A 25,930-nucleotide genomic window follows, 5' to 3' on the forward strand; every position below is an offset into this window, starting at 1 on the left:
CTTGGGAAAGGTGCTGATCTGGAAGTCTGTTTGCCCCTCTTATTCTCAGGATACACTGCACAAGATCCTTCAAATCCTATACAGAAGGGCTTCGAATGTTTTTTTCTTGCTGATCAATCAGTATCTGTCCGATAAGTCAACACCCCGCTTAGAAATTCATTTTCTCCCCGCGCCCCTGTCAAACAATGCAAACATGCTTTTCGCTGTTTTTGTAGCGCAGACTGAACTACTGAAGAATCGTATTTTCTGCTCTATGTTATATATATCATAGTATGAAAATATGCACATTATATTTTGGGAATTATCTACAGGACATCAGAATCTAGTTGAATGGTTTATAACTTGGCCCCAGCCTTTCTCCGCAACTCCTTCTCCTGGTCACGGAGCATTCGGCGCAAAATCTTGCCGCTCGGGCTCTTGGGAATAACATCGATGAAGCGCACTCCTCCCTTGAGCCATTTGTGTCTAGCTTTGTGGACCTCCACATGCTTCTTGATAGATTGGATAATAGCTTCATCGTCATTGCCAGCGGAGGCAGACTTGACCACGATGGCCTTGGGCACTTCACCAGCGGCCTCGTCCGGGATAGCGATCACGGCGCAGTCTGCGACTGCTGGGTGGGTGAGCAGATGAGCCTCTAGCTCCGCTGGAGCGACTTGTAGGCCCTACGATGTATTAGTCATTCGAAACTGAGTGCTAGCGAAGCTATACATCCCCGGGGTGAACAGACCTTGACCTTGATCAACTCCTTGATTCGATCGACGATGAAGATATGTTCCGCACCCTTCGGGCTCACCCGAACGATGGCCTCGTCACCGGTGCGCATCCATCCGTCCTCGAATGTTTCCTTGGTAGCTTTTTCATTGTTCAAGTAACCCAAAACGACACTTGGGCTGCGAACGACGAGTTCACCAGGTGTGTCGTAGCTGGTTATCTCCTTGCCCTCGGGGGTCATGATGCGTGCCTCAACACCAGGCAGCAAGACGCCGGATGAGCCGAGGAATACGTCTGTGGGATGGGTTGAGCAAACGACAGTCGACGTCTCCGTGAGACCTACATTGTCGGGGTTAGAGTCCGGCCGAATGTCTTGCGCTTTGATTCGAGTCAATGCTTACCGTAGCCCTGACGAACTATGACTTTCGGGTAGATCTTCTTGAAATCTGCCGCCGTCTCCATTCCTAATGGTGCTGCACCTGTGAATAACGAGGTGACCGAGCTCAAGTCGAACTTGGAGCAAACGTCCTGGTTTCGCAGCATGGTAATAATGATTGGAGGAACCTTGGAGAAGGTATACTCGGTCAGCATTTGCTCTAGTGTATCTTCGCTCTACGAATTGATGCCACTTACCAAGAAGAGGGACCTGATCTTGAACTGTTGAATTGCAGAGAGATACGATTTGAGCTCGAATTTCGGCAGGACAATGACCTGATCGCCTCTGAAAGGCCCGGCATGGCAAATAACCACCAGTGCGTAAATGTGACTGTAGGGCAGAAGACCCAGTGCGATATCGGTGTATCGTGGTCCGCCAGTTGGAGTCAGGGAGTCCCGCCATGTTTTCTCAGACGCTGTAATTTGCAAGGTATTCGCGATGACATTACGGTGAGAGATCATGACTCCTTTCTAAGAACGAATAAAACGTCAGCGTAGTCGGGTTGTACAGTAAGATTTTGATTACTTACAGGCAGACCCGACGTTCCACTGGAGTAACACAGGAAAGCGGTTCTACGAGCGCCCTCACCTGCGCTCCAATTCAATTTTTCCACTTTGGGGAGCGATTTCCCGGTCTCTATCAATTGAGACACGGTCTTGAAGCCGGATCCAGCTTCCTTTCCACCGCCCGCCTGGGGGGGTACTTCCAGCAAATAGATCCGATCCTTCGGGAAGTCGATCATTGCAGCGGCTTCCAGAGATGTAGGAAGCAAAGGAGCGCAGGTAAACAACGCCTTTGCCTTGGAGTCAAGCAGCTGATGTTTCAACTCGTCCGCCGAATATGCCGCATTGGCCGGTGACACGACACCACCAAGCTGGTGGACTGCCCAGGATAAGGGCAGTGTGTCAACCTAGAACCGTCAGGAATCCATGGATAACATTGGCAATCTCTGAGCGATCTAGGATGCAATCACTTACAGTGTTTAAGCTGAAAATCGCCAGAGTCTTGTCCCATTCGGTACCGCTGTTCGGTGCCCAGCTGAACTCTTTGGCAAGCGCCCGCGCCAGAAGGTCGACACGTTCAGCAACCTGGGGAAAGGAGTAAGATTTCCCCGTGAGTCCGCAGGTGTACGGATCTCTCGACTGGCCAGCAGGGTGACGGCCATGTTTCTCATTCAGCATAAATTCGCTGATGGGAATGTTGTCGGGAATTGGGGCCAGCTCGCCCGCCGTGGCTGGTGGGAGAAAGACCATGGTTGTTGCTTCAGTAACCTACGTGGCCTGCGAGAGGTTGGAGAAGGGAAAGAAGCCGAGGAAAAACAAAAGAGAATTGATGGTTGCAGCAGAGAGTCCTCGGTAAAGATAATTAGTTATACTGATTACTGATTAGTCTACTCAGCTAGTCAGCAGCTTTGGATGTAACCGGGCAGTCGGGGAGGTCTTGATTCTTAAGTAGTTGACACCGGCTTCTTTTTCGTGGCACTGCGGGGAAAGCTTCTATGCTACTTTACTAGTTCGGTGTCTTCGGCTCAACTGGCCTCATCCCGTGTTACCTTGCCGAAGATATAGCCACGAACACGAGATTGAGGAAACCCTTCCTATTCAATTATCAAGGTTAATGTTTACATTTATTGTTTGAAATATATACCAAGCAGATATAACCAGCTTTCTGCCGGCATACAGGGATCCCAATCCCACAGGAGCTTGTCTGCGCAGTCTGCGGACGAAGAACAGCCGAGGGAAATCTCCAAAATCTGGACAGTCTCCAACTTGGCCTCTTGGAATTGCAGTGGCTTGAACGGTCCACAACTACATAATTTTACTAGTACTAACTAGTACTAACCCGCACAGGTACAGTTTAGCTCACGGATCTACAGATCCATGGCTGGGGGAGCTGCTTAACAACTGTAGTTATGAACTCGGTAGTACATGAACATGATGCATCCGTCTTTTACCTTTCTTTCCCACAAAAGAAGCACTAGTATTGGCTTTTGCCATTGCACAGGCCATGACTTCAGAATAAATCAAGCTCATGGTTGCAAAATATCTTCCTCCAACTGCTAAGCATTCCACATCAAACCCTGCTGTTAATCGGCGGTATATATCTTATTGTCGAGGCATGTCATATGCTCTATCGGCACGGAGTCATTGGATGGACCTCAATGACTACCTCTCTTTTTGATCGTACATAGAGATTGGCATTAAGTTGCCCTCTCTCGCCGCGACCTATTTCAGTGGTTCATGAGCCCAGAGTCGTGAGTTAGTAGGTAATATATCCGTGGTAAGCAATCCATCGTGGTCTATGACAAGGACTGTGATCGTGATAGCTCCACCGAACTGGAATTAAACGGTTTTCACAGAAACATAATATTCTATAGAGATTGCTACCTCTTTATAGAGCCCTCCTTTCTCCTCATACTCCTTCCTAAATTCATCGAAAGAGTCCCTTAATTCGACTTGTTCATTCTTCATTATACCTATCTCGATCAGATCCTTAGCACCACCTTATCATAGCTATATTCAGAAAAGTTAATTAGATATCAGATATAGCTGCATCTTTTCCACTTCTGCCACATCTCTGAGGGAATTCTCTCACGGTTGCTAATCTTTCTGTGATTTAAGGACGGTGTACATATGAATTACTGTCCTTCTCCCTCTTTCCCTTCAGGGTAAGGCGCCAGTCTCGTGACTATCAGTGATTAATATCCCAAGGAAGAGAACAACTCTGTCTTCCTCTCTCATCTTCTTATCCTTTACGCCGCAGCTTAGCAGGTTTTATCAAATTCAATGAGGGGAATATCAACTATATACGCTTGACAGACTTAGGGATGCGTTTTGTTTCGCTCTGTTGATACATACCAGCTTCTCGTCTCGGTCCCGAGACTTCTCAATTGCGAGCTGGGCCTGACCGGCTGCTATCTCCTATATACTTGCGTGAAATCTCCTATCCTCATTGTGCCTATCTCAGGAATACTCGATTCTAGTTGCTGGAAGTTCGGAGATCCCACAGACAGTGCAGGTTTGCAGCCTGGAATATACTTTTACGACGTCAATCTACCCACAATCACTACTAGAATCATTAGAATCTGCGAGTGAGCGACGCAACTCTACGTGCAGTTCCTCATATAGAAGCCAGATCCATTCCGTCTCACACTAAAGCATCCTATTTTTGACAAGCCAATACAGTATGAGCCCAAGCAGGCCGGCGAGAGCTTCGGCACCAAAGCCCATGTCTGTGAAGACAGGTCGCATCCGAAAAGTTCGCTCCACAGGTAACGAGTCCAATTCATCCAACCTCCTGCTGCGCTGTTCTCAGCGTCCTAGAGGCCTTTCACACATATCTGACCTTTACAAGTCTCACCTATTAGTGTCGCCCCGCAAGTCGTGACTGCAAATGGTGCTACGGAACCAGTCGATGGCCAGCCTCCCGCATGGGCTGAGGTTTGTAACCGCCGATCCCATTGTTATGTAGGCTGACCTGGTCTTCAAGTGCCGCCCAGAGCTATGCGATGCTCTTCCCTGGTTCCGTGCAGTCCAAGGTGGTTCTTACCACTGTGACCATCTGTGCTGGGGTTTCTTGCTGGACGCTGACTGTGGTATTCGATCATACATTGATGAAGAGGTGGTATTTACAAGGGTGTAAGTGCAATCCTGATTCTAGGGCATACCTACGTGTCGTCTCTAACAATACTAGCGGAGGCGGTTGCACTAAGGATGCAGAGGGCAACCTCATCCTCGTTAGAGATCAAGGGAGCGATGATAGTGCTGTCAGTAGTCTCATTAACAGTATGAATCTGAAGGTCCCAGTGGGCCTTATCATAGGTGAATCTTCTTTCCTGCAGCCAGAGTAACCCTTCCTCTGATTTGACGATTAGGAGACCGGAACACACTTCTCGGAAGAAAGCTACCACACCGGTACAACGTAATGGATTACTTTCGGGTTACGGACGTCTGGTACGAGAGGATGGGAGGCAAGGTGGGAGCCAAAGTTCGCTTTGAGAAGCTGGACCTCTCTACAAAGAGCTGGTGGGCAGCCAAAGACTCTGCCGCTCCTGTTCCATATCACCAGCGCCCTGAGATTCAGGCCGAGATCAACCATTGCGCCGCTTGCCATACAGCAAGTCCACGTATATACAATGAAGGCTGGATGTGCCTGGAACCCACCTGCGATAGCTTCTGGACAATCAACGGCTTCGAACCCCCATTGGACTTTACGTTCCATCGTAACTTCATTCACGCTCGAACTCGTCCTGCTCCCGAGGTAGTGCCACACCACGACCTGGTACCCAACCTGCTACCAACGTTAGAAGAAGACGGAGAAGGCGTCAGCTATTCTCGAATTGCGTGGAAGGGCATTGTCTGTCCACGTTGCCAAAAATGCATATCCAGAAAGTATTGGCGTGGTTGGAAATGCACAGATGAGCTCAGTCAGATCTCCAGAAAAGGCGAGACAAGCTGCACATTCGAGAAAATGCTGACCGTGCAGCCGGTTTCTTTACGATCTGTTATCGATGACTTTGGCCTTGGACCGAATAAACGTGCTTGTCATTTTGACCCCAAATATGCTGTCCCAGACATCGATGATGAGACATTGTTTCCGTACAGAAAACTGACATATCGAATCCCAGGCGTAGGCAGCATTACTCACTTTGTTGCCAACAGAATAATTAACAGTCGTCCCGGCGGGCCCAACGATCTATTTCGACAGCTACAAGTTGCTGACTTTGGGCTGCGTCGTTATCCTCTGCAGCAGAGTGTTGGTAAGCGTGCGAACGTTCTCTCTGAGATCATCCTTGTTCTTCTGACCAACAGATCCACAGTCGCTGGAACCCTCACCGCACACTTTGCTGTGAATTATGTGAGTTGCCCGCGCCGTACTGTGTCATCCCACGCCACTGAACTTTCTCAAAGGGGATGCCTTACAAATATATCGTTTCAGTGGGCTCCAGGCCGTTCGCTGATGCTCCAGACGAGATCCTGCAGGCCTTAGGTCGTTTGACCTGGGCGACTGAGCGAGCTGTAGCAGGCAGTGGAGACACCTTCCTTCCGCCAAATGAGCTACTCATGCTCGGTTATTTTGAAGACATGAAGATCGGGGTATGTTGAATGCTGTGTTTGTACCTAGCGGGTTGCTGATGCCACACAAGTATCATGACGATGGGGAGTCCTCGCTCGGACCAACTATTGCCACGCTTTCCCTGGGTGCCAAGTCGGTCATGTCAATTCGAATGAAGTACAAGTACTACAACGGCTTGTCCAAAGCCAAGACACTCTTGAAAGATGACCCCGTCTTGGCGGGTTGTAGAATGGAAGCCGAAAGACGGAGCCTGAAGAGTCAACTGGCCAACGGTGAGATTGACGAAATAACATACAACAGTCTACGGCGCAAGGCCTTGCAGAAGGGCAAATGCGGGGAGGCTCCCGTAGAAATCAAGATGGAACTGAACCATGGAGACTTGGTAGTCATGCACGGCGAGAACCTTCAAAAATACTACGAGGTAGAGGGATCCCAAAAGCTGCGCATTATCAAGGAAATGATACTGACGCTTCGATAGCATGCGGTGACTCCAGACAAGAAGCTACGCTTCGCTCTGACCGCTCGTTATATAAAACCAGACCAGGTTGAACCGGAGCACCTGCCGAAAGGAGAATTTATACTCACGCCCGATCAAATATATGATGGGAAATAAAGGGCTTCCCACCTTGGGAGATAGTGCTATAAAAGTTGTATCTTCGCAATATATCGACTGATGCTTTGCTATTTCATGCTGTTATATTTCGATTCGATGTCCAAGTTTCCCGCGATCCTGTTGTTTTATTTTCTAGTTTGCGATTGTGATGCCTGTTTCGACTCTGAATGCTTTGCTCTCCATGACGTATTATTTACGGACACTTATATAGCTAGCTGTTGAATATCGTCACCGTTTTCTCCCAATGCAACTTCGGATCAGCTTCCCGAGGGGTCGATTTCATAGTTTCGAATAAATTGAATTAGCTGCGGACATGAGATTGCGAGCATGAGGGGAACAGGCACATATGTTATTAACCAGCCTAGCAGAAGGACTACCTACCTATGCATAAGGTAATGTTCCTCTGACGATGTGTAACTTGAACCACGACATAGACTAGATATTGACGTGATGCAGAAGTTATATGTTTCCAACTCTGGTTTCCCCGTTGACGGAGCAGTTTGAACCTTCGAAACGGAACTAACAATATAGCGTCATTGATGATTGGTACAATAATGGACTTGCCTGAGTCAACGACTCAGATTGTGGCTGATTTTACCAATGATTTTGTGTTGGCTGTGCTATGGGCGCAGAAGCTGAGTGAGGATCTGTCGGCCTTTTTGCAGCTTTGATATGTCCTTTCTGTCATTTACCATGTTCAAGTCTTTTTTCTCCTTAGTAACTTCATATCGAGGATAATCATACTACTAGTATTGAGCACTCTGTATATCTTGCTGATTCTAAGAACACAACAAGTGCTAGTACATTGTCTTCCCCGCAGCTCACGTGGCTCCGTGGTCCCTTGGGACATGACAAAGCATGAAGGCACACACGTGTGGGGAATCATAGTCGTTACTATTATTATTGCCCTTAGCCGTTTGCTGTTAGCTTTTCGAACTGAACTTAACCACGAGCCCCTTCCGAGTTCCACTGGATTGCTCCCGCGTGGGTTGTTTGCCTAAGGCCCAAGGCTTAAAGGGATACGTGACGATCGGTCCACCCACCTGAGCCCCAAATAATCTCACAGCAAGGTTTCTTTTCTCCCTTCCAAACACATCGGGTCGATCCTGAGAATTCAATCCATGTCGGACTCTCCCCTTTTCGACATTCTCCTTTTGATTTGACCGAGTTCGACTGTCTTTGTCTCCGTCGTCCCGCGGCAGCCGACTTGCGCTGCATTCACCGCAGCATCCTCTCGTGCACCAAGGGAGTCCGAGAGACTTCATAGGGCGGGTTCGCAGCCCTCCACATCGTCGCCATAAACCCCTCGGTCGCGTGCTTTTGCGAGTCTGGCTTCACTAGCCGTGGACTTTCTTAGCGACAATGGCTCACTATCAGAATGACCAAACGCCCTATTACGGCGGCCAGTCCAACATCCCTACCTCGTCGTCCACGCAACCTCCCTCGTCCAGTCGCTATGACCACTACAATGCACAACAACAGAGCGCAAATTCTCAATTACGGCGGATGCCCAGCTATAACGTGGGGGATGACGCGGGTCTGTTCGGTGGAAGTTCCGGAGCTCAACACGCCCGAAATGCCAACGGGTCCACGCGATATACCGGACAAGCCAGTAATTATGGCACCGAGGACGGACAAGGGTCCTATAGCCTTGCGAACAGCGGATACGATGATATCTCAGGACCGCGATACGCGCATATCCCCTCCGGCGGGTCGCCGCACGTAACGCGAGACAGAGCTTCATCTCAGTCTAACTATTCCTACCAATACTCGTCCATCGCCTCTCCGACACAGTCGGCCTATAATCCTCAGCAATATGCCCTCCCACCTACTCCGTCACAACAGCAGCTAGGCTACAATCCCCTCGCATATAACAGCTCCAGCAGCAATGCTTACACCGCTGGTGCGACCGCTGCTCACCAGCCGTACAATCCAGCGGCGTATCAGTCGGCAAGTCTCGCTGGATACGGGTCCCCAACTGTCCAACGACAGCCGAGTATAGCCAGTTTGTATGCACAGCCTCCGCAAACATCGCAGGCATATTCTTCTCAGCAATCCCTGCCGCCTCCCCCTCCACCTCGAGGACCAGATCATCCCTACGGAAGTCGCGCATCCGCCCCGTATCGAACTGACTCGCCAGCAACCCCGTATGCCTTTTCTACTCAGTCATCTGCATCTCTAGCCTACAATGTCGCCCCACCGATGAGCCCTACCGTACCTTATCCTTCCACAAGCTCATTGACCTCAACAACGATTGCATCAACCTTTACTCGCTCCCACGCCTACAGCTCACAGGTTTCCCTCTATACCGCGCAGTCGCCCCACCACTCAGATGCAGCTATGGCGCCTTATCCTGACGAGCTCCCTCCCGAACCACCTGCGCACTCGACACCTGCGGAAGACTTATACAGTAAGCGACTGAGCTTCAGCCGTCGCGGATCGGGGCGGTCACTGCCTACGCCTCCAATTCAACATGTGCAGCCGCAGACCTCTCCGCGCCGGACAGATACCATGACTAGGCATCCCCAGTCGCGGCCCTTGCCCGGTCCACCAGTCGACGCGGACAGCGATTCTTCGCCGCTCGATGGTCTCAATGGGGTCGGTGGCCGAGATCCGCGGTCGGACCAACCGGTAGGTTATGACGATCTGATGAGGGAAGTGGAAGCGGCTGTGATAGATGGTCGTATGAGGCGGGAGACACGCTATGACACTAGGCCACTGCATGTTGACGCTCAGACCTCACGTCAGGAAGCATATGACCCTAGTCCTCCCGTCACTGCCACCTCGAGTATGCGATTGTCTCCTGACGAGAGGCACACGCACACAAATGGCACATTGGCGACGGGCACAGGCCAGTATGTTAACTATGATGCGTATAGCGACGATAGCGATGCGGAAGCCGCGGCGGGCCTGGCGATGCTACAAATGGCGGACGAGGAGGACAGGATCCAGGCCGAGCGGGAGCAAGCGCGCACACGGAGGGAGACTAATGCATCGATCATCAGTGCCTATGGAAGCCATTCATCGGCGCGAGCGCCATCGCCCCGGCGAGACTCTCGTCAAGATGAACTCCAGTCCACAACCAATGCGACCTACAGCGGCAATTATTATGAGCGCCATCACTATGATGCTGAAATGGATGAACATGCTGACGAGACTCGCAATGAAGGCGTAGATCAAGCCACAAGGCTCGGCCCCTCCGGCTCCCTCCGCAGCTCCAACGTTTCTGCGGACGACCGCGGCGAGTACTCGGACGACTATGACTACTATCCTATGCCCGATGATCAAGTGCACAAATATTATGACTACATTTCCGCGGCGCGGGTCGATGCTGCAGGCACTGGTGGCCTCTCAGAGCCTGGCGCCTACGAGCGCCGCATGAGCTTCGACTACGGTGACGAGGCAGACGCATATCCCGATGATGTGCATCATTCAGGAAGTGAAGGATCCGATGTAGGAGGGATGCCAGGGGAGCTCTTTTTCCATCCCGGGATGCGGCCGCTACCACCGGCCCCCGTTGAACCAGCGAATAACGCAGACCTTATGCCTCATCTGATGCCGGCTGGGACCTATAGGCCGCAAGAATCGGGTGAATACCCGGAAGAAACCCAGTATACAAGCCCTCAGTACCCTGTTTCTGCGGATTCGTTTGCGTCGACCGTGTCCACACCAACGTCCCAAGTGCCACGGTCGACATCTCTGTCAAGTCATCCTATTGGACCCCGGACTGACCCCCCTATCAGGTCCAAGACCGATGCGGATCGGGCGAAGTACAAGCAGCAGCTGGATCTGCTTCGACAGCAACAGCATGGCGCCTTCAAACTTGACGCGGCCCAAGAGGCTCCTGCAATACCCCTGGACCTACCCACGATTCCTGCGGGACGTCGCAAGAAGTTCAATCCGTCTAAACTGTCCTCGGAACAATTCAGGAAATGTGTCGAACCTTGGGCACTCAGTGCCGTTCTTGCTTGGATTCGCGATCTGTGCGAAGAGGAAACGGACCTGAGAAAATCGGCCATTGTCGACGCGATCGTCGCTTTGTTCACTCACAAGGTGCCGACAATGAACATCGCGGACGCAGAGACACTGGCTGCGCGAGTCGTTGAGAACATGCTGGAGCAGGAGGCTCTGGTGAAGGAAGAAGAATGGGTCAAGTTCGGCAGCGGGACATTGTCGGGTGTTTTGTTCCAAATTACAGGCACTGGTTGCTATTCGCCCCTGCTACATGAACAGGAGACTGAGATCCTCGGACGCTGCTATTCGCACCACTGCATGCGAACGCTGAAGAAGGTCAACCTGAAAGCGCACAAGATGGCACCGCAAAAGAAGGTCGAGGACTGGGTCACGTTCTACAAGGTTCCGAAGGAGGTGTGGGAGGCTTATCCGAAGAAAGAGGTGGATCGCCAGAACAACCTGCATGAGATTGTCACGACCGAGGATGCCTTTATTGGACAGCTGGACGTCCTTCGTGAACTCTACCGGGATCAGTTGGCAAATATGCAACCTGCCATCATTCCGCCGAAGAGATTACCGAAGTTCCTGAATGATGTTTTTGGAAAGGTAGATGCGGTCAAGAAAGTAAACGAGGAGTACCTCCTTGCGCAGCTCAAGTACCGGCAGAAGGAGCAAGGCCCGTTCATTGTGGGCTTCAGTGACATTTTCCGAGAGTGGATTCGAAAGGCTAAGATGGTGTACATTGACTACGCGGCAACTTTTCCGTACGCCAACTACCTTGTTCGTAAGGAGATGGAGAGAAATGCCCACTTTCGACAGTTCTTGAACCAAGCTCGTGAGCACAAGATGTCGAATCGTCTCAGTTGGGATACCTATCTCAAATCTCCAATAACTCGGATTCAGAGATACACCCTACTGTTGTCGACTGTTCACAAGAACATGGTCAAGGACTGCGAGGAAAAGACGAACCTGGCACAAGCTATTGATGAGATCAAGGTCGTGGCCCTGGAATGTGACAACAAAGTCGGTGAAACAAGCAAGAAGGTCGATCTGATGGAATTGTCTGCCAAACTGCAACTTAGACCGGAGATGAAGAAGGAAGTAGAGCTGAATCTGCAGCATCTTGGTCGCGAGATCATCTACCGAGGAGACCTGCAGCGCCCAGGTACACGCACTCGATTCCTCGTGGACACACATGCCATTCTTTTCGACCATTACCTCGTCCTTGCCAAACTGTCCACCACCCGCGACCCAACGAGGGGCATCAAATATGAAAGCTACGATGTGTCCAAGCTGCCCATCCCAATGGACCTTTTGGTGCTCGAGAGCACCAATGATGACCCTGTCGTCAAGTCTTCCGTCCGAGGTGTTTCGACCGTTACTCCACCGCAAGCCACGACGCGTGGTGCAGGTGCTGCACCCCTCATACACTCCAACAGCGGCAACTCGGGCAACTCTACGACATCCTCTTCTGGCAAGACATTGGTAGCAGCCACGGTACTGGAGAGTTCCAAAGACGACAAGATCCTATATCCGTTCAAGGTCAAACACCTTGGGAAGAACGGGACCTTTACGCTATACGCGTTTTCCGCACAGAACCGGCAGGAGTGGTGCGAGAAAATTATGGAAGCTAAGACGAGACATGCTGCCGCTCTATTTGCGCAGAACGCCGAGCCCTTCCGACTTCGTGTGCTGGCTGACACGGCCTTTGCCTCTTCCGATCATTCAGGTATCTCCAAGAGGACAGTCACCATCAAAGGCACCCCTCTGGACCGAGCTATCCGGGAGGTTGAGGAGCGGTATGGGGGTTCAAAGTCTCGCCCTGTGCCGGTTTGCAGAACCAGCGTGCATTGCGCCACTGTATTCCAACAGCCTCCAGGCCGGATGATGTGTGCGGTCGGTACTGATTACGGCGTGTACATTTCCGAGTATAATGACCCTCGTGGTTGGGTTCGAGTAAGTTCTTTCGATTGTGGTCTATTGGTCATCTTCTAAATTTAGTACTAGGCGATCCCGATCATACGAGTGTCGCAGATTGCGGTCTTTGAAGAGTTTAATCTCTTCCTGCTGATTGCTGACAAGTCGCTAATCGCGTATCACTTGGACGTCGTATGCCCTGCAAGTGGGGTGTCCTCGCAAACAACAAAGGACTCTGCTCGCCGGGCGCCGCAGAAGTTGTCCGGAAACCGAGAAGTTGGGTTCTTTGCAGCAGGTCATATGAAAGACCGTACTCTGGTGATGTACAAGAAGCGTGATGGGCTGTCGTCCACCTTCAAGGTGCTGGAACCCGTGCTACAAAAATCCGCCACCAGTAAGAGTCGACTGTTCCATACTCGTCGCTCCCAGACCGAGTTCTTCCGCGAATACGACGAGTTCTACATCCCTGCCGAGAGCTACGGCATCAACATGTTCCACTCATCCTTGGCCATCTCCACCCAGCGGGGCATCGAAATCCTCACCCTCGACAAGAAGCAAACCTGGTCCGTCCCCGATTTCCGGTCCGAAGCCCCAGAGGCACAAGCCCAGCTGAGCAGCATCGCCCACCGCATCAGTAACCTGCGCCCGCTAGGCATGTTCAGACTAAGCGACAGCGAATTCCTCGTCGCCTACACGGACTGCGCCGTCTACGTCAACAAGCACGGCGACGTCTCCCGCAGCGTCATCATGGAGTTCGTCGGCCGCGCGCACTCAGCCTGTCTGTACGGCAAGTTCCTGATCCTCTTCAACGAGGACTTCGTCGAGGTCCGCAACGCCATGAACGGCCGCCTGAGGCAGGTCATCCCAGGCCACAACGTCGTCTGCCTGGATGACGGAAGCACTCTCCCCGGGTCAGGGGCGAACACCGTCCCGACCAACTCGGGAGCCTCCATCAACCTAGCCAGCGGGCTGTCTAACGGCGTCGCGATGGCCAGTAATGGCCGCACCGTCAAAATCTGCATGCAACATCCGGAATACGAGCGGAGTCAGCTCGTGCTCGAGCTGATCGAGAACGAGGGACAGAAGGAGTAAAGTAATCGCTCGTCTTTGCCTCTTCGTCTTCATCCTTCTTTCACTTTCACACTACTTCTTTCTACCTCCCATTCACAATTACCCTGATGCTGGATAAACTACGCACCATTGACTCTTAATGTCCTTATTATACCCTCTGTCTGCTCGTGACTGACATCATATACCTCTCATGATTAACGATGTTGATACCAGTCTATTGATTGATGTACATACATACCTCTGATTCTGATTCATCATTCAATGTGATAAATGCATTGATCTATTCCATCTACCATATTTGTTCAAGATCTGACCTAGTCGTACTGGACTGCAGGCATATTGCCTCTGTGGTAATAACTTACTGTAAAACTACGGCCTGACTAGAAGACTGTATGCAATGCATGTAACAATGACCATAACTGAATTGAGATATCAGAACCCCATAATGCCTACCAGATATGCAATATACACTACCAAACATAAAGACGTGAAGTGAACATCGATGTCGCCCAAACCACGTGACCCAGAGCTGACGACCATGAAAAATGCTAAAGCACAAACCCAAATAACTATGAGTCAAATTCGACGACTTTACTGACGACGCGGTCATGTTCAGGATCTGATGTCCGTCGCGGTGTAGAGTCTGCCTGCGGCACATGACCACTGCTACTGCTCCCTTCGCCTGAGCCCCGATGTCCGTCTTTGCCGTCGATGAGTGAGGAGGAATCCTTCTCGCGCACACTGAGCACTTCGGCTCCCTCGAGGAGGTCGCGGTCTGCGTCGCGGACGCTGCGGCGCTCGGGGTCGGCGCCGTATGCCCCTGCGCCCCAACTAGATATTCCTCCGACCATGGCGGCCGAGGCGGCGGCGCCGGTGCGGGGATCGAAATCGTCCTCCTCGTCTTCGTCGTCCTCTTCTCGGCTGAGGGCATTGCGCTCCAGTTCCCGTTGGGCCTCGTCCATTCGCTTCTTGACCTCGGCGGCCATTCGGATGCCGTCGGAGACGATGTTGTCCAGGACCCCGCGGAGACCTTTGCCTGGGGGAACGATGCCGCCGGATGCCCCGCCAACTGGTGCACCTGATACGGCGCTGCCTGGGGCTTTAGCGGTGCCGATGTTTGAGAACGTGGTGAGATTCGACGAGAGGGACGTGGTTGTTGATGCAGGGTTGGGATGGTCGGAAAGACGGAAGGACTGGGGGAAGAAGGTCTCAAAGAATTGCTCCAGCAGCTCATCAGCCAGAATGACCATTCGGAAGGTGGGGAGGGTAATATGAAGGGGATTGTTGGGATCAAGCGCCGGATTGGCAGCTTCTGATGTCTTGCGATTGTGCTCTGTGTTGGCATCCGCACGGTGCTCGTTATCCGGCGCTTGTGGCGTAGGCGTCTCCTTGGGTTTGTCGTTCTCTTCCATGTCGATGAGATCCTCCTCGTCGTCATCTCCAATAGCAAACGAACCCAGCTTGTCAGCCGCCTCATCCGTATCATTGGCAGTTTCGGTTGTCTTGCTCTCGGGTTTGCTAGGATCAGCATACTCGAAACATCGACGGATGAACGCGCTGACGCTACCCAGGAATCTTTCATCGGTGCTCAGCTTATCCCGTTCTGGGTGGTTCCGGTCATTCAAATCTTCCAGAGATTGACTCGGCGTGATGGTACCGTCGAAACCTCGGCGAGAAAGGAAGAGCAAAGCTTCTGACATCCGCAGTATGCCTTCTCGGTCGACCTTTCCATCGCCATTATCATCATACAGGTCGAAAAAATAGTGAATGCTATTCATGATATCCCGAGTGCCCTTCAGCCGTGCAAGGCCATTTACCACGTTTTGCAAGCTTAGACCTTCGGATGGGTCCGTTGCCCACTTGCGGAACAGCCTTTGCATGAATTCGTGGTCTGCAGGTTCAGGCTTATGATTCATTCCAGAAGCCCATTTGCCAAATCCTCGGAAACTGCCATTCATATCGGCCGATGACTCCTTCCGCGACGGTCCGGGAGAATCGGTAACAGCCCATTTCGCTGTAATAGCGAGGAAATCGCGGAAAGCATCATAGTCCATATGAGTTGGGCTGGGTCCGAGGCCGACGCGGCCCACCTCGCGGTCTACGGGAGGACCGAGTATTGAAGCTCGTTCGGCCTTTTTCTTCTCCTGGCGCTTCTTTTCCTCTTCGATAAGCCTTTGCCTCTGCTGGCGGTCGTACAGCACTTCGTAGAATCGGTCATAGATGAGACCCAGATCATCCATACTGAGGCGTTTGCTGTCTGGGCCAAGGTTGCGAATGGATGTGCGTTTAGCAAAACTCTCAATATTCTCGAGAACCGCGTCCTTGTGCTTCTCACGCTGTTCAGTGATGGTACTATGTGTGATGCCGGAGAATTCTTTGAACGCAACAACCATCAACTCCTGGAATCGCGTGATGGCTCTCAATTTGGGATTCTCCGATCTCGGATGTGCCGACTCATCCAGACGCGAGAAGTAAGATTTGAGGACTGAAATAAAAGACCCGTCGTCTTGGACATCCAGGAGCTCTTCGCCGTTGATGCGCAGGATGGCAAGGCCGACTTGAAAGAGTACTTTTGGGCCTTCTAAGAAAAAGACATCCAACACCCGGAATGCAAAGACCAGAGGCATAGAGTTGATGTATAGCGAGAGAAACCAAGGAAGTGAAACGACGGACAGCTGAACATCAGACTTGGAAAGATGGTCCCACAATACCGGCATGGTCTTCTCTACCAATGACTCGAACACCTTCTGATCCAGCAGGGTGCCGTACATGGTTGTGGAATAGTACCCTGGCAAAAGACGATCGCACAGTACGGACAACAGGAAGAACGCTTGCGTCTCTGACGTATATCTGTGCGGGTCAGCAGCGGGTGGTAAGCAGGGTGGGGACTGGCATACATCAACAGAGCTGCTACAACAATATTCATAGCCTGACAATATCCAATCTCCGCATTAGTCCAACTGTAAGCTGTCAGGACCCTTCGCAGCCGGCCAATGCCCTCTTCACTTTGGAAGCCGGGGTACTCTGGGAGACTCCGGTTCAGGTCCTTCTCGATTTCGTCGATTGCTAAAGACTCCTGACCGGAGAATTTGGCCAGAGTATCTGTGTATAGTTTGGGAGACCTCAGCCGCAGGTACAAAGACCCAGAAGTCACCTCCCATATCTCTCCACGTAAACGATTTGGTAGACCGACGCGAATCAGCTTATGAAAGGTGGGCTGCCGAACTAATGTTGCGTTCCGGCCATTTTCTAGATCGCAAGAAATCTTAATGAACGCTCTCTATCCATTGCAATGTTCCATACCTCTGAAGTATTCCCCCCATAGTCTCATCTTGCTGCGATCCCGCAGTTTGCGAGCATCACCAGGATAACGGAATATCATTCCCAGCCCAGCATCTGGGGGTTGGCGTGCTTCGGCATTGTCTGGGTTCTGGTCTTTAGTCTTGGCCCCCGAAAGCAAGTATTCCGAGTAACAGTCATTTACAACCACCCGTAGATTCTCAATCTCCTTCATCGCTTCCCGGAGCCCCTTCTTTAAACCATCACAAAAGCGTTCGCAGGCCTGCCTGCTTCCCACTAGCTGGATGGTGAATTTCTGCGGAACAAAACCCGGAGGTTGCTGCTTTCCCAGAGCGCCATTCCACGTAGTCAACGCGAGTGAGAAGACGTGACTGAGACTATTCAGCCTTTCCACCCGCCGGATACAGCAGAGCGGAAGGGTGAAGCCATTGCCGGAAGGCCCGGTGCCATTCGTCTGACCGGTCCACTGCGTAGAGGCGCTGAGTGTCGCGGAAGGGGCGAAGCTGGTCGGCTGCGTGGAGAAGCAGAGAAAGCGTTCGCTCAGATGGAGTCTCCCGGCATACCGATTGCCTGCACGGTCGAGTGGCCGAGACTGATCGCCTTGGGACGCAGCCGACGGAGAGGTATGCGGAACAGGGAGGATTAACTCGGCGGTGATTTCCTGCAATGGGTTTTGGGAATCAGGGAGACGGAACTGCTGACGAAAGAGGGACGCTTTGGATGGATTGCGATCGGAGGATGTCAGAGTCGGAAGGTTGAAATTGGCCGGGTCGATAAAAGACTGGGCTTTTTGGACGAATGACGACCACTGCAACATGGTGTGCACAGAGTTATTGAAAGAATGGAGGTCAAAGATAATAGGACGTTGATTCAAATCCTCCCGCTGACCACAGGTGCGGGATGCTGGGAGCCAGGTCCGGCGCGAGCTGACAGCTACCGAAGCTCAGACGGCAGTCAGACTCGGGTAGAGAATTTGGATGAAAATCCACACTGGATCGTATAACAAGTGTGGATCATCGTATAAACAGTCGCAACATGCTCGAATACAGACTAAAAGTTGCGACGAATTCCCAAGTCCGACGCTGATGTTGTTGTTGGCCGGAAGAGGGGAATGCGAGGCGAACAGTGGTGTTCCTGGCCAAGGCATCCGCAAGAAGTCACGTGACAGTCGAGTTGTGTGAGACATCAGCACCACTACTCGGTAGTGCTCGTCGATCGCTATCCTAAGGTAGTAAAAGCTAGTAACCAGTTTGATGATGACATCGGAATCAAGTTGTAGCTTATTATCTCGAAAGGACAATCCACGATGGATTAGTGTGCTACGGAGTACTACCGACATAAAAGGACCATTGCGTTGGTGCTGCTAATTACTAACTAGTGGTAACAAAGCTTGCTAAACCACGAGATTATAGAACACTCAAAGCAACATGATGGTAAGCAAACGGAAAGGCGGCGAGTGCGAGACAAACAGAGAATACCGAAAGAATGTTGGAAAGGCATATCCGGATCGCAGAGTAGGCGAATTTAACACGATAAATGAGTCGTTCACCGATAACTCATAGGCATAAGTTCCCAAGGCATCGTCTCCAATCGGCACAGAACTGCTGTCTCACATGTCCCTATCAGCCAGTCCAAAGTGTTGCAAGCGACTGTTTACTGCTTGGTGTCGGACACCTCGACAGTCTCATCATCACTGTAAGCAGGAGGAAGCTCGTCGGACGCGTCAGTCATCAGACCCTCCTTCTCCGACACAGTTCCTTGCTCCACATTCTCTGTGGGAGTGGAGCGACGGCGCCGTTGCCACAGGAAGACCACAATCTGGCCGGCCAACATACCGAGAGCGCTGGCAGCCAACCCGGCGAGAACACCGAGAACTGCGGGAACAACAATAAAGCGAACGATGCGGGAAACAGTACGTTCCCAACCACCACGATGCATGTGGTGCATGTGATGGTGGTGATGAGGGCGACCGTCAAATCCGAAGGGACCCTCATCTCCCGGGTGAGGACGGCGTCCGGGGACAGGGACGGTATCCTGATCAAAATCGCCCTCTGGGCGGTAGGGGTGTAGCATAGGACGAGGACGACCGCAACCAAAAGGTCTGCGTCTCATTCCAAGAACACGCGCCTTTGCGGCGGAAAACAATCCCCGGATGCGTTCAACCAGAAGCTTGCGCAGGCACTTGGGCTTTCCACGGCACTGTTTCCACGAGAGGCGATTCGGAGCTGTATCTTCGAAGTCGGTCTTCGCCATGTAGATGTTACCCTTGAAATCATTGATGATGGTGATGGCAACGGTATCGAGCGGAACAGGGTGGCCGTCCAAATCGAGGACAGTGAATCGAACAGCTGACAGCTCCATAGGAGCGTCTTTTGGCACACCAAGAGGCATGAACTCGACCGCATATCCCAATGAGATAGGGTCGGACTCTGCTCCGTCAGATTCCCGGCGCTGAACGGCAGTGATAACGGAAGGGGGCGGTGGCGGGAAGATCTGATGGCCATTGACCAGCAAAGCGCCATCTTCTATAGAGAAGTTCAGTGCCTGTAACAATTAGTGATACGTTCGGAAAACAATAGGTTGCGGTAGAACGGAAAGCCGGACTTACCAGAGAAGTGAGGAAGCCATCAGTCCAGCTGACGTCTCCATTCTCATTCACTTCGCGGAACGGGCACTCCTTGCAAATAAGTTCGACCTGCTGTTGCTGAGCAGTAAAAGCTTCCAAGGGATGGAGGCCAGTGAAATCACCCTGTGGAGCGATAATATCACCCTCTATCTTGGGGACGACTAGAAATGCATTGGCGCCCAGAACGACGGCACCGCCGAGGAGGAACGAACGAAGGTTCATTGTGTCGGCAACGAGTTTTAAAAAACACACATGAGGTAAAAGTTACAGAAGAAGAGAGTCAGAATAAAAGGAAGGTGTCAAGAGTCTAATATCTGATGAAAATGATGGCTGGTCCAAGAGTTAAGGTTGGAGAAGATGATCGCTCTGATGCTTATTGTTGTCAGGAGGGGAGCCTAAGAGAAGTCGATACAGTTGCCTGCCGTCTGCTGCTTTTAATTCGCTGCGGTGGCGCAGGGCGGAGGCAGGTGACGCAACTTGATACAGCTAGTCCTAATTGGGTCTGGTGCTTACGTCTCTTTGTCTCAAGGTGGAGAACGAGTCACGTGTTGTTCATGCCTAAAACAGGTGGGTGTCTAAAGTGGACTACCTTCAGGGCAGCATGTATAAAATGTATCTACACTGTGCCCAGTCAATGGTTTCACAAACTCATACATAGTGCTGGCAGGACCTGATTGCGTGGACTTGGTTGAGTTTGATATCCAATATGAAAAGGTCTACTGACAGAAGAACGCCCCAATAAAAGAACCTATTCCCAAACGCCTCAAGCTCCTTAAATATATGGTGCCAAGGCCTAGTGAGACTGGTCACCCAAAAGACAAGAGATCAGAGTCGGTCCTTCGAACAATCTCCCACTCAGCAGCCAGCGCCACTTTACATCGAGAGTCTCGACATTTGCGCAAATTTGTCAGGGCATCGTGTGGCATCATATTGACTCTATTCCACGATTGACGCTCTCCGTCGGGAGAGAGTATGGAGAGTATGGACAGCAACAGGACTAACACCGTCATAAAGGGCAGCCACCACTTTCCTTCCATGATGGTGCGAGAAAACGCAGGGATCCCCTGTTTCTTCATTGAATTGGTAACCTTGCCGTCACTTTGCAACCTGTAGCCGAAGCGGGAAGGAGGTTTATGTGAAACTGTTTTTAGTCCGGGACCGGCGTCAGCTTCAGCTTCCAAAGACTCGTTCCCATGGTTCGGAGCTGGTGACACTAACAGCGTTTCTTTGTTCTCCTGCCGAAGGTCGTCTTGTTCAAAGCTCTCTTGCTCGGCTTGATTCAGAGGCCAAGATGCAACTCTGCTCCTAAGCACGGGCCGAGTCATACTGACATATCTTGGCCTACTAACACCGAGCTCTCGACCTTGGTGTGTCAGCCGTTGGGATTTGGTATATGATTTTGGAAGGTACACAGGGTCCTTATAGCGACCTCTTCTTCTGGTCAAAAGGAGGGGCCGTGATCGTCCTGATGCTTCCGGCGACTCTATTGACGGGATTGTTACCGGTCCGTCCATTTGGCAGGTAACAGTTTGAACTCCACGCGAAATCGAAAAGATTGCTTGCCCGGTTTTCATGCAGTCTATCGGACATGGAGTCTTGGGCGATCCTTGCTCGCTTGCTCCAAACACGGTTGAAGGATTTGCCTCGCTGTCCGATTGAACGGGACTTGCACAGTATTCGGCCGATCCTTGTTTGTGATCTTGAACATCAAATGAGGCACTTTCTCCACTATCAGTTTGAACGGGACTCTCACAATGTTTGCGGACCTTGGTTCTCTTGCACGCCAACTCGGTGTCCTCAACGTCCTTTGCGCGCTGCTTTCTCCGCTTTCGCCGTTGAGGTAGAAAATCCAAATCATATGAGCTTGCGGGAGATGGTGTCTCGTGACAATCGCTCATATGGCATTCCGTTGGAGATGCTCCCCGTTCGATGGACAGAGCTGATAGACTGTCAGACAAGTACATCATTTCTTCGTCAAGGGTAGCACCACGTATTGACTTCGTTTCGCCCTCGCTGATCGCCTCATTTGAACAGTCCATTGCACTTTCCTGCAGGTCCAGTTGCTGGTCTTTAGACGAACCTGTCGCAGAGGGTGATTTGTCCTCCTTCACCGAATCTGTAGTACACTGTGCCTCATCATCTGCTCCGTCATCTGTTGATCCCACTCCAGAGTCTGACACCTTACGTATGTCACAGCTTGGCGATTCAGATCTTGATGATCCTGAACTTGACGCGTCAGAAGCTGATACTTTTGTTTTGGCTTTCAGAGGCCTGCTCACTTCATTGAGCCATTTCAAGACCTCGCTCTTGTCGTCCAGGTATTGGGCGGCTTCATCCACTTGCCGTTCCCATTCTTTACGCTGCTTTCGATACTGCTCGATTTCGCGCTCATATTTGTCGACAAGCGCGCCCTTGCTCCGCAAGTTCGTCTGCAAATCGTCAATTGTTCTGTCACGAAGCTCCAGCTCTTCTTTCATAGCTTTCCAATCCTGCTTGTACGATTTGATCAGGCTTCTCTGCTCGTTGTTCTTCTCCTTGAGCGCAGCATTCGCTGTCTCGGCGTCGCGGATGTACTCTTCCTTGGCCTCGCAATCTTTCTGCGCCTCTCTCAGGGCACTTTTGGCGTTCTGCAGCTCTGCATTCTTGCGCTCGACATTGCGCAGTTCTTGGCTGAGCGACTCGTTCAGCTGATCGTAGGAAGCCTGGAGCTCTTCATTATGGCGGCTGAGCTTGAGGTATCTGTACAAGTGCTTCTTCTCTATTTCGGAGAAGGACTCAATCTGGCGGACTAAGGTTTTGTGAAAATACTCAGCTTGATCCTGAATCGGGACATTCCAGTCGTTTTTGACATGTCTTACCTGTTCCAGGAGGGATTCGAAATCGGCGAGTTGATCGATGGTGTCCATGGTTGGAGTCTGCTTTGGGTGCCTTCAGTATAACAGAAGTATATAGATGTGTAGACAAAAGTTGTATTGAAATTTGGAGAGGGATCAGTTGAGGTGGGAAAATTGGATGTAGAGTCGAAGTTGCGGTCAAGGATGGGCACAGGTTCTTATATACAACTAGTTATCTACAAAGCGTTCACTCACCTCGAACACGCCATCTGGTCGAGGGGTAGTGATACCGAGTTGACAACATCACATATTCAGCCTCAAGGAGCAAGTCTCAGAAGGATGGGTTGAGTGTATAGAATGTCTTTGCTCAGGTCATTGTTCTTTGTTCAATGTTGGCATGGCGGAACACAGCCTGAACCATTGGGACATTGAACAGCACAAAGGCATTGTCTGAGACACCTGTACAAACAGCATTTGATTGGTCCAAGACATCATCCGGTCAATCGGCAGCGACCGGATCAGGTGTCTGCGAGGTTGCTACCTTACATGAATATGTCTTGTTTGATATGTTGTGTTCACACTTTCTCCGACTTTTTTATCAATTGTCACATAATCCGGAGCAAAGCGTAGCATGTCTTATAATAATACTGTAGAGCAGGCGGAACTAATCTATACGAATCCAACAAAGAGAAAACCACTGTTTCAAAATTATCCCCCAATCAGAGCTTCGATTTCTTCTGCCCCTTGACATTCTGCACTGCATCCCCGGTGAGCAGGAAATCCGGATACTGCAGCTGCCCGTACGCCGCACCGCCAGAGGACATGCGCCAGCTCGCACCATCAACTACCGCGCGTCAGCCTGAAAGCTCTAATTTTGAGTCGCATAGATTACTTACCGACGAGAATCTGGCCAGAAACATAACTACCGGTATTTGAGAAGAGGTAGACCGTCGCATCGGCAATATCACGGACAGAGCCGAAGCGGCCGAGAGGTTGGGACTTGGTGTAAGTTTCCTTTATATCAGAGGGGAGGAGTCGGTCGAGACCCTATGATTGTCAGATACACAATTCGTTACCCCAGATGAAGGGTGAAGGGCATGTACCTCTGTAGAAGCGATTGGCCCAGGAGCGATGATATTGGAAGTCACCCCGAGCGGACCGTACTCGATGGACACGGTGTGCGACAAGGCGTCAATACCGGCTTTGGCGACGGCTACATGCGCCTGGAAGGGCATTGCGCGGTAGTGGATCGTAGCGCTGACGAAGATGATGCGTCCGCCGGTGCCGAGCGGAGAGGGCCGCACTATAAAACGGTTAGATGCGATCCAACCCTAAAGTAAATATAACCTACGAGTCTCCGAGTCAACCCTGTGCTTCTTCGCCGATTCGACGAGGTGAGGGATCGTCGCTTTGAGGGTATTGTACGACCCCAGCACGTCGATATCAATCACCGATTTGAAAGCATTTACCGACAGCTGCTGGATCGAAGCCAGGAAGTTGCCCGCCGCACCGGCGCTATTTGAGTTCGCTGTTAGCAACTGTGCATCGAACTCGAGGAGGACTCGTACATAACAAAGTCGATAGCCCCTAGCTCCTTGACGCAGCGATCGACGGCATTCTTCAAATCATCGTACTTGCGCACATCAACCGCGCCAATGCCGATGACCTTGGCTCCAGGCCGAGCGGTAGCAATGTCCTTGGCTGCCGTTTCGGTCTTCTCGACATTTCGGCCGACGATGCATGCGTCCGCGCCTAGACGGACGAGGGCGCGAACCTGCGCGCTGCAGATGGTGCCTGCGCCACCTGTGCAGAAGACGACTTTGTTTGCTGGATGTATGTTAGCGGAATGATAGCTTTGAGCCTTTGAGGTCAACGGGAGACTCACTGAAGAGGCCCTCCTTCCAGGAGTCACTGATGTAGTCTTCGGTGGGAACTGGCATTTCTGCGGCGGCAGTGTTCTATTGACGCAAACCGTTTATCAGATTCTAGCACTCGATAGATCAACAGTGTTCAGACCCCTGATAGATATCTAGATGATTGAACGAGATGGTAGCTCAAGTTAGTGCATTAGTGCAGGCCAGCTAGCTGTCTCGTCTTCCCCACAGTGGCCAAGATGCCGCGGCTGTTCGGTCGGGAGCCTCGGAATGTTCCAATTAATGATTTGTGTTCCTCTCAACCTCAAACAGCACCAAATGTAGTCAATTAAAGAAATGGATATTGATGTCCTCAGTACTACCTTATGAGTCAAGTAGTGGATCGCATTTCATGCTTTGTGTGTTCTGATGGCGCGTGTGCTGTACTGACTGTCACATGACAATTCTTTGCTTCATACCAAGTAGATATTGACCGATCAAGACCTTTCTCATAGTACTCCGCAGATATGTCTCAAACATGCCAATTAGGTAGTCTCCTCCATGTGTCTCTGATACTGTCCTAAGATAGTAGAACAAGACTGCCTCGAACATTCTATGTCTGCTGCCTCAGGCTGTAAGGCACAAACAGCAAGCTACCTAAGTGGCGGCCTCCCATTGGACGGTCGGCCCATAATCCCGACGTCACTTTTTGGCTGCTTCTCCACCTTCTAAGGGCTTCATGATTATGATCCATCTTCTTCTGCATCAAATCACGCGTTGCATTGTCTGCATCCATACTCGATCAAGATTGATATCTGTTGTGACATTGTGGTATCAATACAATTGTCATTAACATCCATATAGCATAATGGCGTGCCCTATCACCGTCACCAAATTCGTGGGAACGGTGTCCTTGGGCATCCTCACAGTAAGTCTCTTAACACTGGGCACTCAAAATTTATTTTCACAGCCTCCTTGCCCATAACATTGAATCAAGAGACTAATGAAAATGTCGCAGGGCCTATCCTACTCCGCCTCCGCAGTCACGATCCCCTCCTTGAATCTTCTCCCCACCTCCGCCAACGCTCTCCGATCTCTGAACGAAGTCAAGCGCCTTAATCGCAAACATGGCCTACGACTGACAAACATCGCCAACACCTGCCTCGTCTTCGCATACTCCGTCTCCCCCAAACACCGTAAACACCCCTACCTGATCTGGATGTGCGTCGCATCCATCGTCGGGTCATACGGAATGGACTTTTGGTTCCACCGGGAACTGGGCCTCAAGGCTTGGGCTCAGAGTCTTATCCAGGACTCCGGATGCATGTCCTTCTCTCGCAAAAACGGCACCAAGAAGGATGAGGACCTGGTCGTTGTTGAGGCCGAGGAGTCGGTGAATGGCGAGAGTGTCCGTGAGGAGATGGCGCGCGAGAGACGGCTGCAGTGTGCTAGAGCGGTGTGCTCGGGAATTGCGCTTGCTATGGGTATTGTTGGGCTTTGGGGTGATAGGAAGTGATTGATGAGGCCATCTGCTCT

General features: G+C 51.3%; 8 protein-coding genes across 8 annotated transcripts; 3 read left to right on the plus strand and 5 right to left on the minus strand.

Moving 5' to 3' along the window:
- Nucleotides 1–335: 335 nt before the first annotated feature.
- ALT_6568 (acyl--CoA ligase) lies at nucleotides 336–2,403 on the minus strand (the record flags this gene model as incomplete). The annotated part of the gene is made up of 6 exons (XM_033558075.2): nucleotides 336–665; nucleotides 731–1,053; nucleotides 1,116–1,278; nucleotides 1,348–1,620; nucleotides 1,680–2,060; nucleotides 2,128–2,403. The coding sequence occupies 6 exons, from the start codon at nucleotides 2,401–2,403 to the stop codon at nucleotides 336–338; spliced, it is 1,746 nt and encodes a 581-aa protein (XP_033413966.2).
- A 1,933-nt stretch (nucleotides 2,404–4,336) lies between these two features.
- ALT_6569 (uncharacterized protein) lies at nucleotides 4,337–6,839 on the plus strand (the record flags this gene model as incomplete). The annotated part of the gene is made up of 8 exons (XM_089600094.1): nucleotides 4,337–4,421; nucleotides 4,505–4,590; nucleotides 4,640–4,788; nucleotides 4,844–4,971; nucleotides 5,025–6,007; nucleotides 6,061–6,246; nucleotides 6,297–6,647; nucleotides 6,705–6,839. 8 exons carry the CDS (start codon nucleotides 4,337–4,339, stop codon nucleotides 6,837–6,839), a joined length of 2,103 nt encoding a protein of 700 aa, XP_089455556.1.
- Nucleotides 6,840–8,201: 1,362 nt separating this feature from the next.
- ALT_6570 (putative Rho guanyl nucleotide exchange factor) lies at nucleotides 8,202–13,802 on the plus strand (the record flags this gene model as incomplete). The annotated part of the gene is made up of 2 exons (XM_033558077.2): nucleotides 8,202–12,749; nucleotides 12,801–13,802. The coding sequence occupies 2 exons, from the start codon at nucleotides 8,202–8,204 to the stop codon at nucleotides 13,800–13,802; spliced, it is 5,550 nt and encodes a 1,849-aa protein (XP_033413968.1).
- Nucleotides 13,803–14,350: 548 nt separating this feature from the next.
- ALT_6571 (GTPase-activating protein) lies at nucleotides 14,351–17,898 on the minus strand (the record flags this gene model as incomplete). Its single annotated transcript, XM_033558078.2, has 3 exons — nucleotides 14,351–16,631; nucleotides 16,679–17,030; nucleotides 17,085–17,898. The coding sequence occupies 3 exons, from the start codon at nucleotides 17,896–17,898 to the stop codon at nucleotides 14,351–14,353; spliced, it is 3,447 nt and encodes a 1,148-aa protein (XP_033413969.1).
- An 836-nt stretch (nucleotides 17,899–18,734) lies between these two features.
- ALT_6572 (uncharacterized protein) lies at nucleotides 18,735–19,929 on the minus strand (the record flags this gene model as incomplete). The annotated part of the gene is made up of 2 exons (XM_033558079.1): nucleotides 18,735–19,625; nucleotides 19,690–19,929. The coding sequence occupies 2 exons, from the start codon at nucleotides 19,927–19,929 to the stop codon at nucleotides 18,735–18,737; spliced, it is 1,131 nt and encodes a 376-aa protein (XP_033413970.1).
- A 584-nt stretch (nucleotides 19,930–20,513) lies between these two features.
- Nucleotides 20,514–22,613, minus strand: ALT_6573 (uncharacterized protein; the record flags this gene model as incomplete). Its single annotated transcript, XM_089600095.1, has 2 exons — nucleotides 20,514–21,887; nucleotides 21,987–22,613. 2 exons carry the CDS (start codon nucleotides 22,611–22,613, stop codon nucleotides 20,514–20,516), a joined length of 2,001 nt encoding a protein of 666 aa, XP_089455557.1.
- A 647-nt stretch (nucleotides 22,614–23,260) lies between these two features.
- Nucleotides 23,261–24,481, minus strand: ALT_6574 (SDR family oxidoreductase; the record flags this gene model as incomplete). The annotated part of the gene is made up of 6 exons (XM_033558081.2): nucleotides 23,261–23,385; nucleotides 23,438–23,588; nucleotides 23,645–23,844; nucleotides 23,893–24,056; nucleotides 24,110–24,368; nucleotides 24,427–24,481. The coding sequence occupies 6 exons, from the start codon at nucleotides 24,479–24,481 to the stop codon at nucleotides 23,261–23,263; spliced, it is 954 nt and encodes a 317-aa protein (XP_033413972.1).
- A 781-nt stretch (nucleotides 24,482–25,262) lies between these two features.
- Nucleotides 25,263–25,910, plus strand: ALT_6575 (uncharacterized protein; the record flags this gene model as incomplete). Its single annotated transcript, XM_033558082.1, has 2 exons — nucleotides 25,263–25,322; nucleotides 25,413–25,910. 2 exons carry the CDS (start codon nucleotides 25,263–25,265, stop codon nucleotides 25,908–25,910), a joined length of 558 nt encoding a protein of 185 aa, XP_033413973.1.
- Nucleotides 25,911–25,930: the final 20 nt, after the last annotated feature.

Source organism: Aspergillus lentulus, assembly GCF_001445615.1.
Source record: "Aspergillus lentulus DNA, contig: Alt12, strain: IFM 54703, whole genome shotgun sequence".
In the NCBI taxonomy this organism is placed as follows: Eukaryota; Fungi; Ascomycota; class Eurotiomycetes; order Eurotiales; family Aspergillaceae; genus Aspergillus; species Aspergillus lentulus.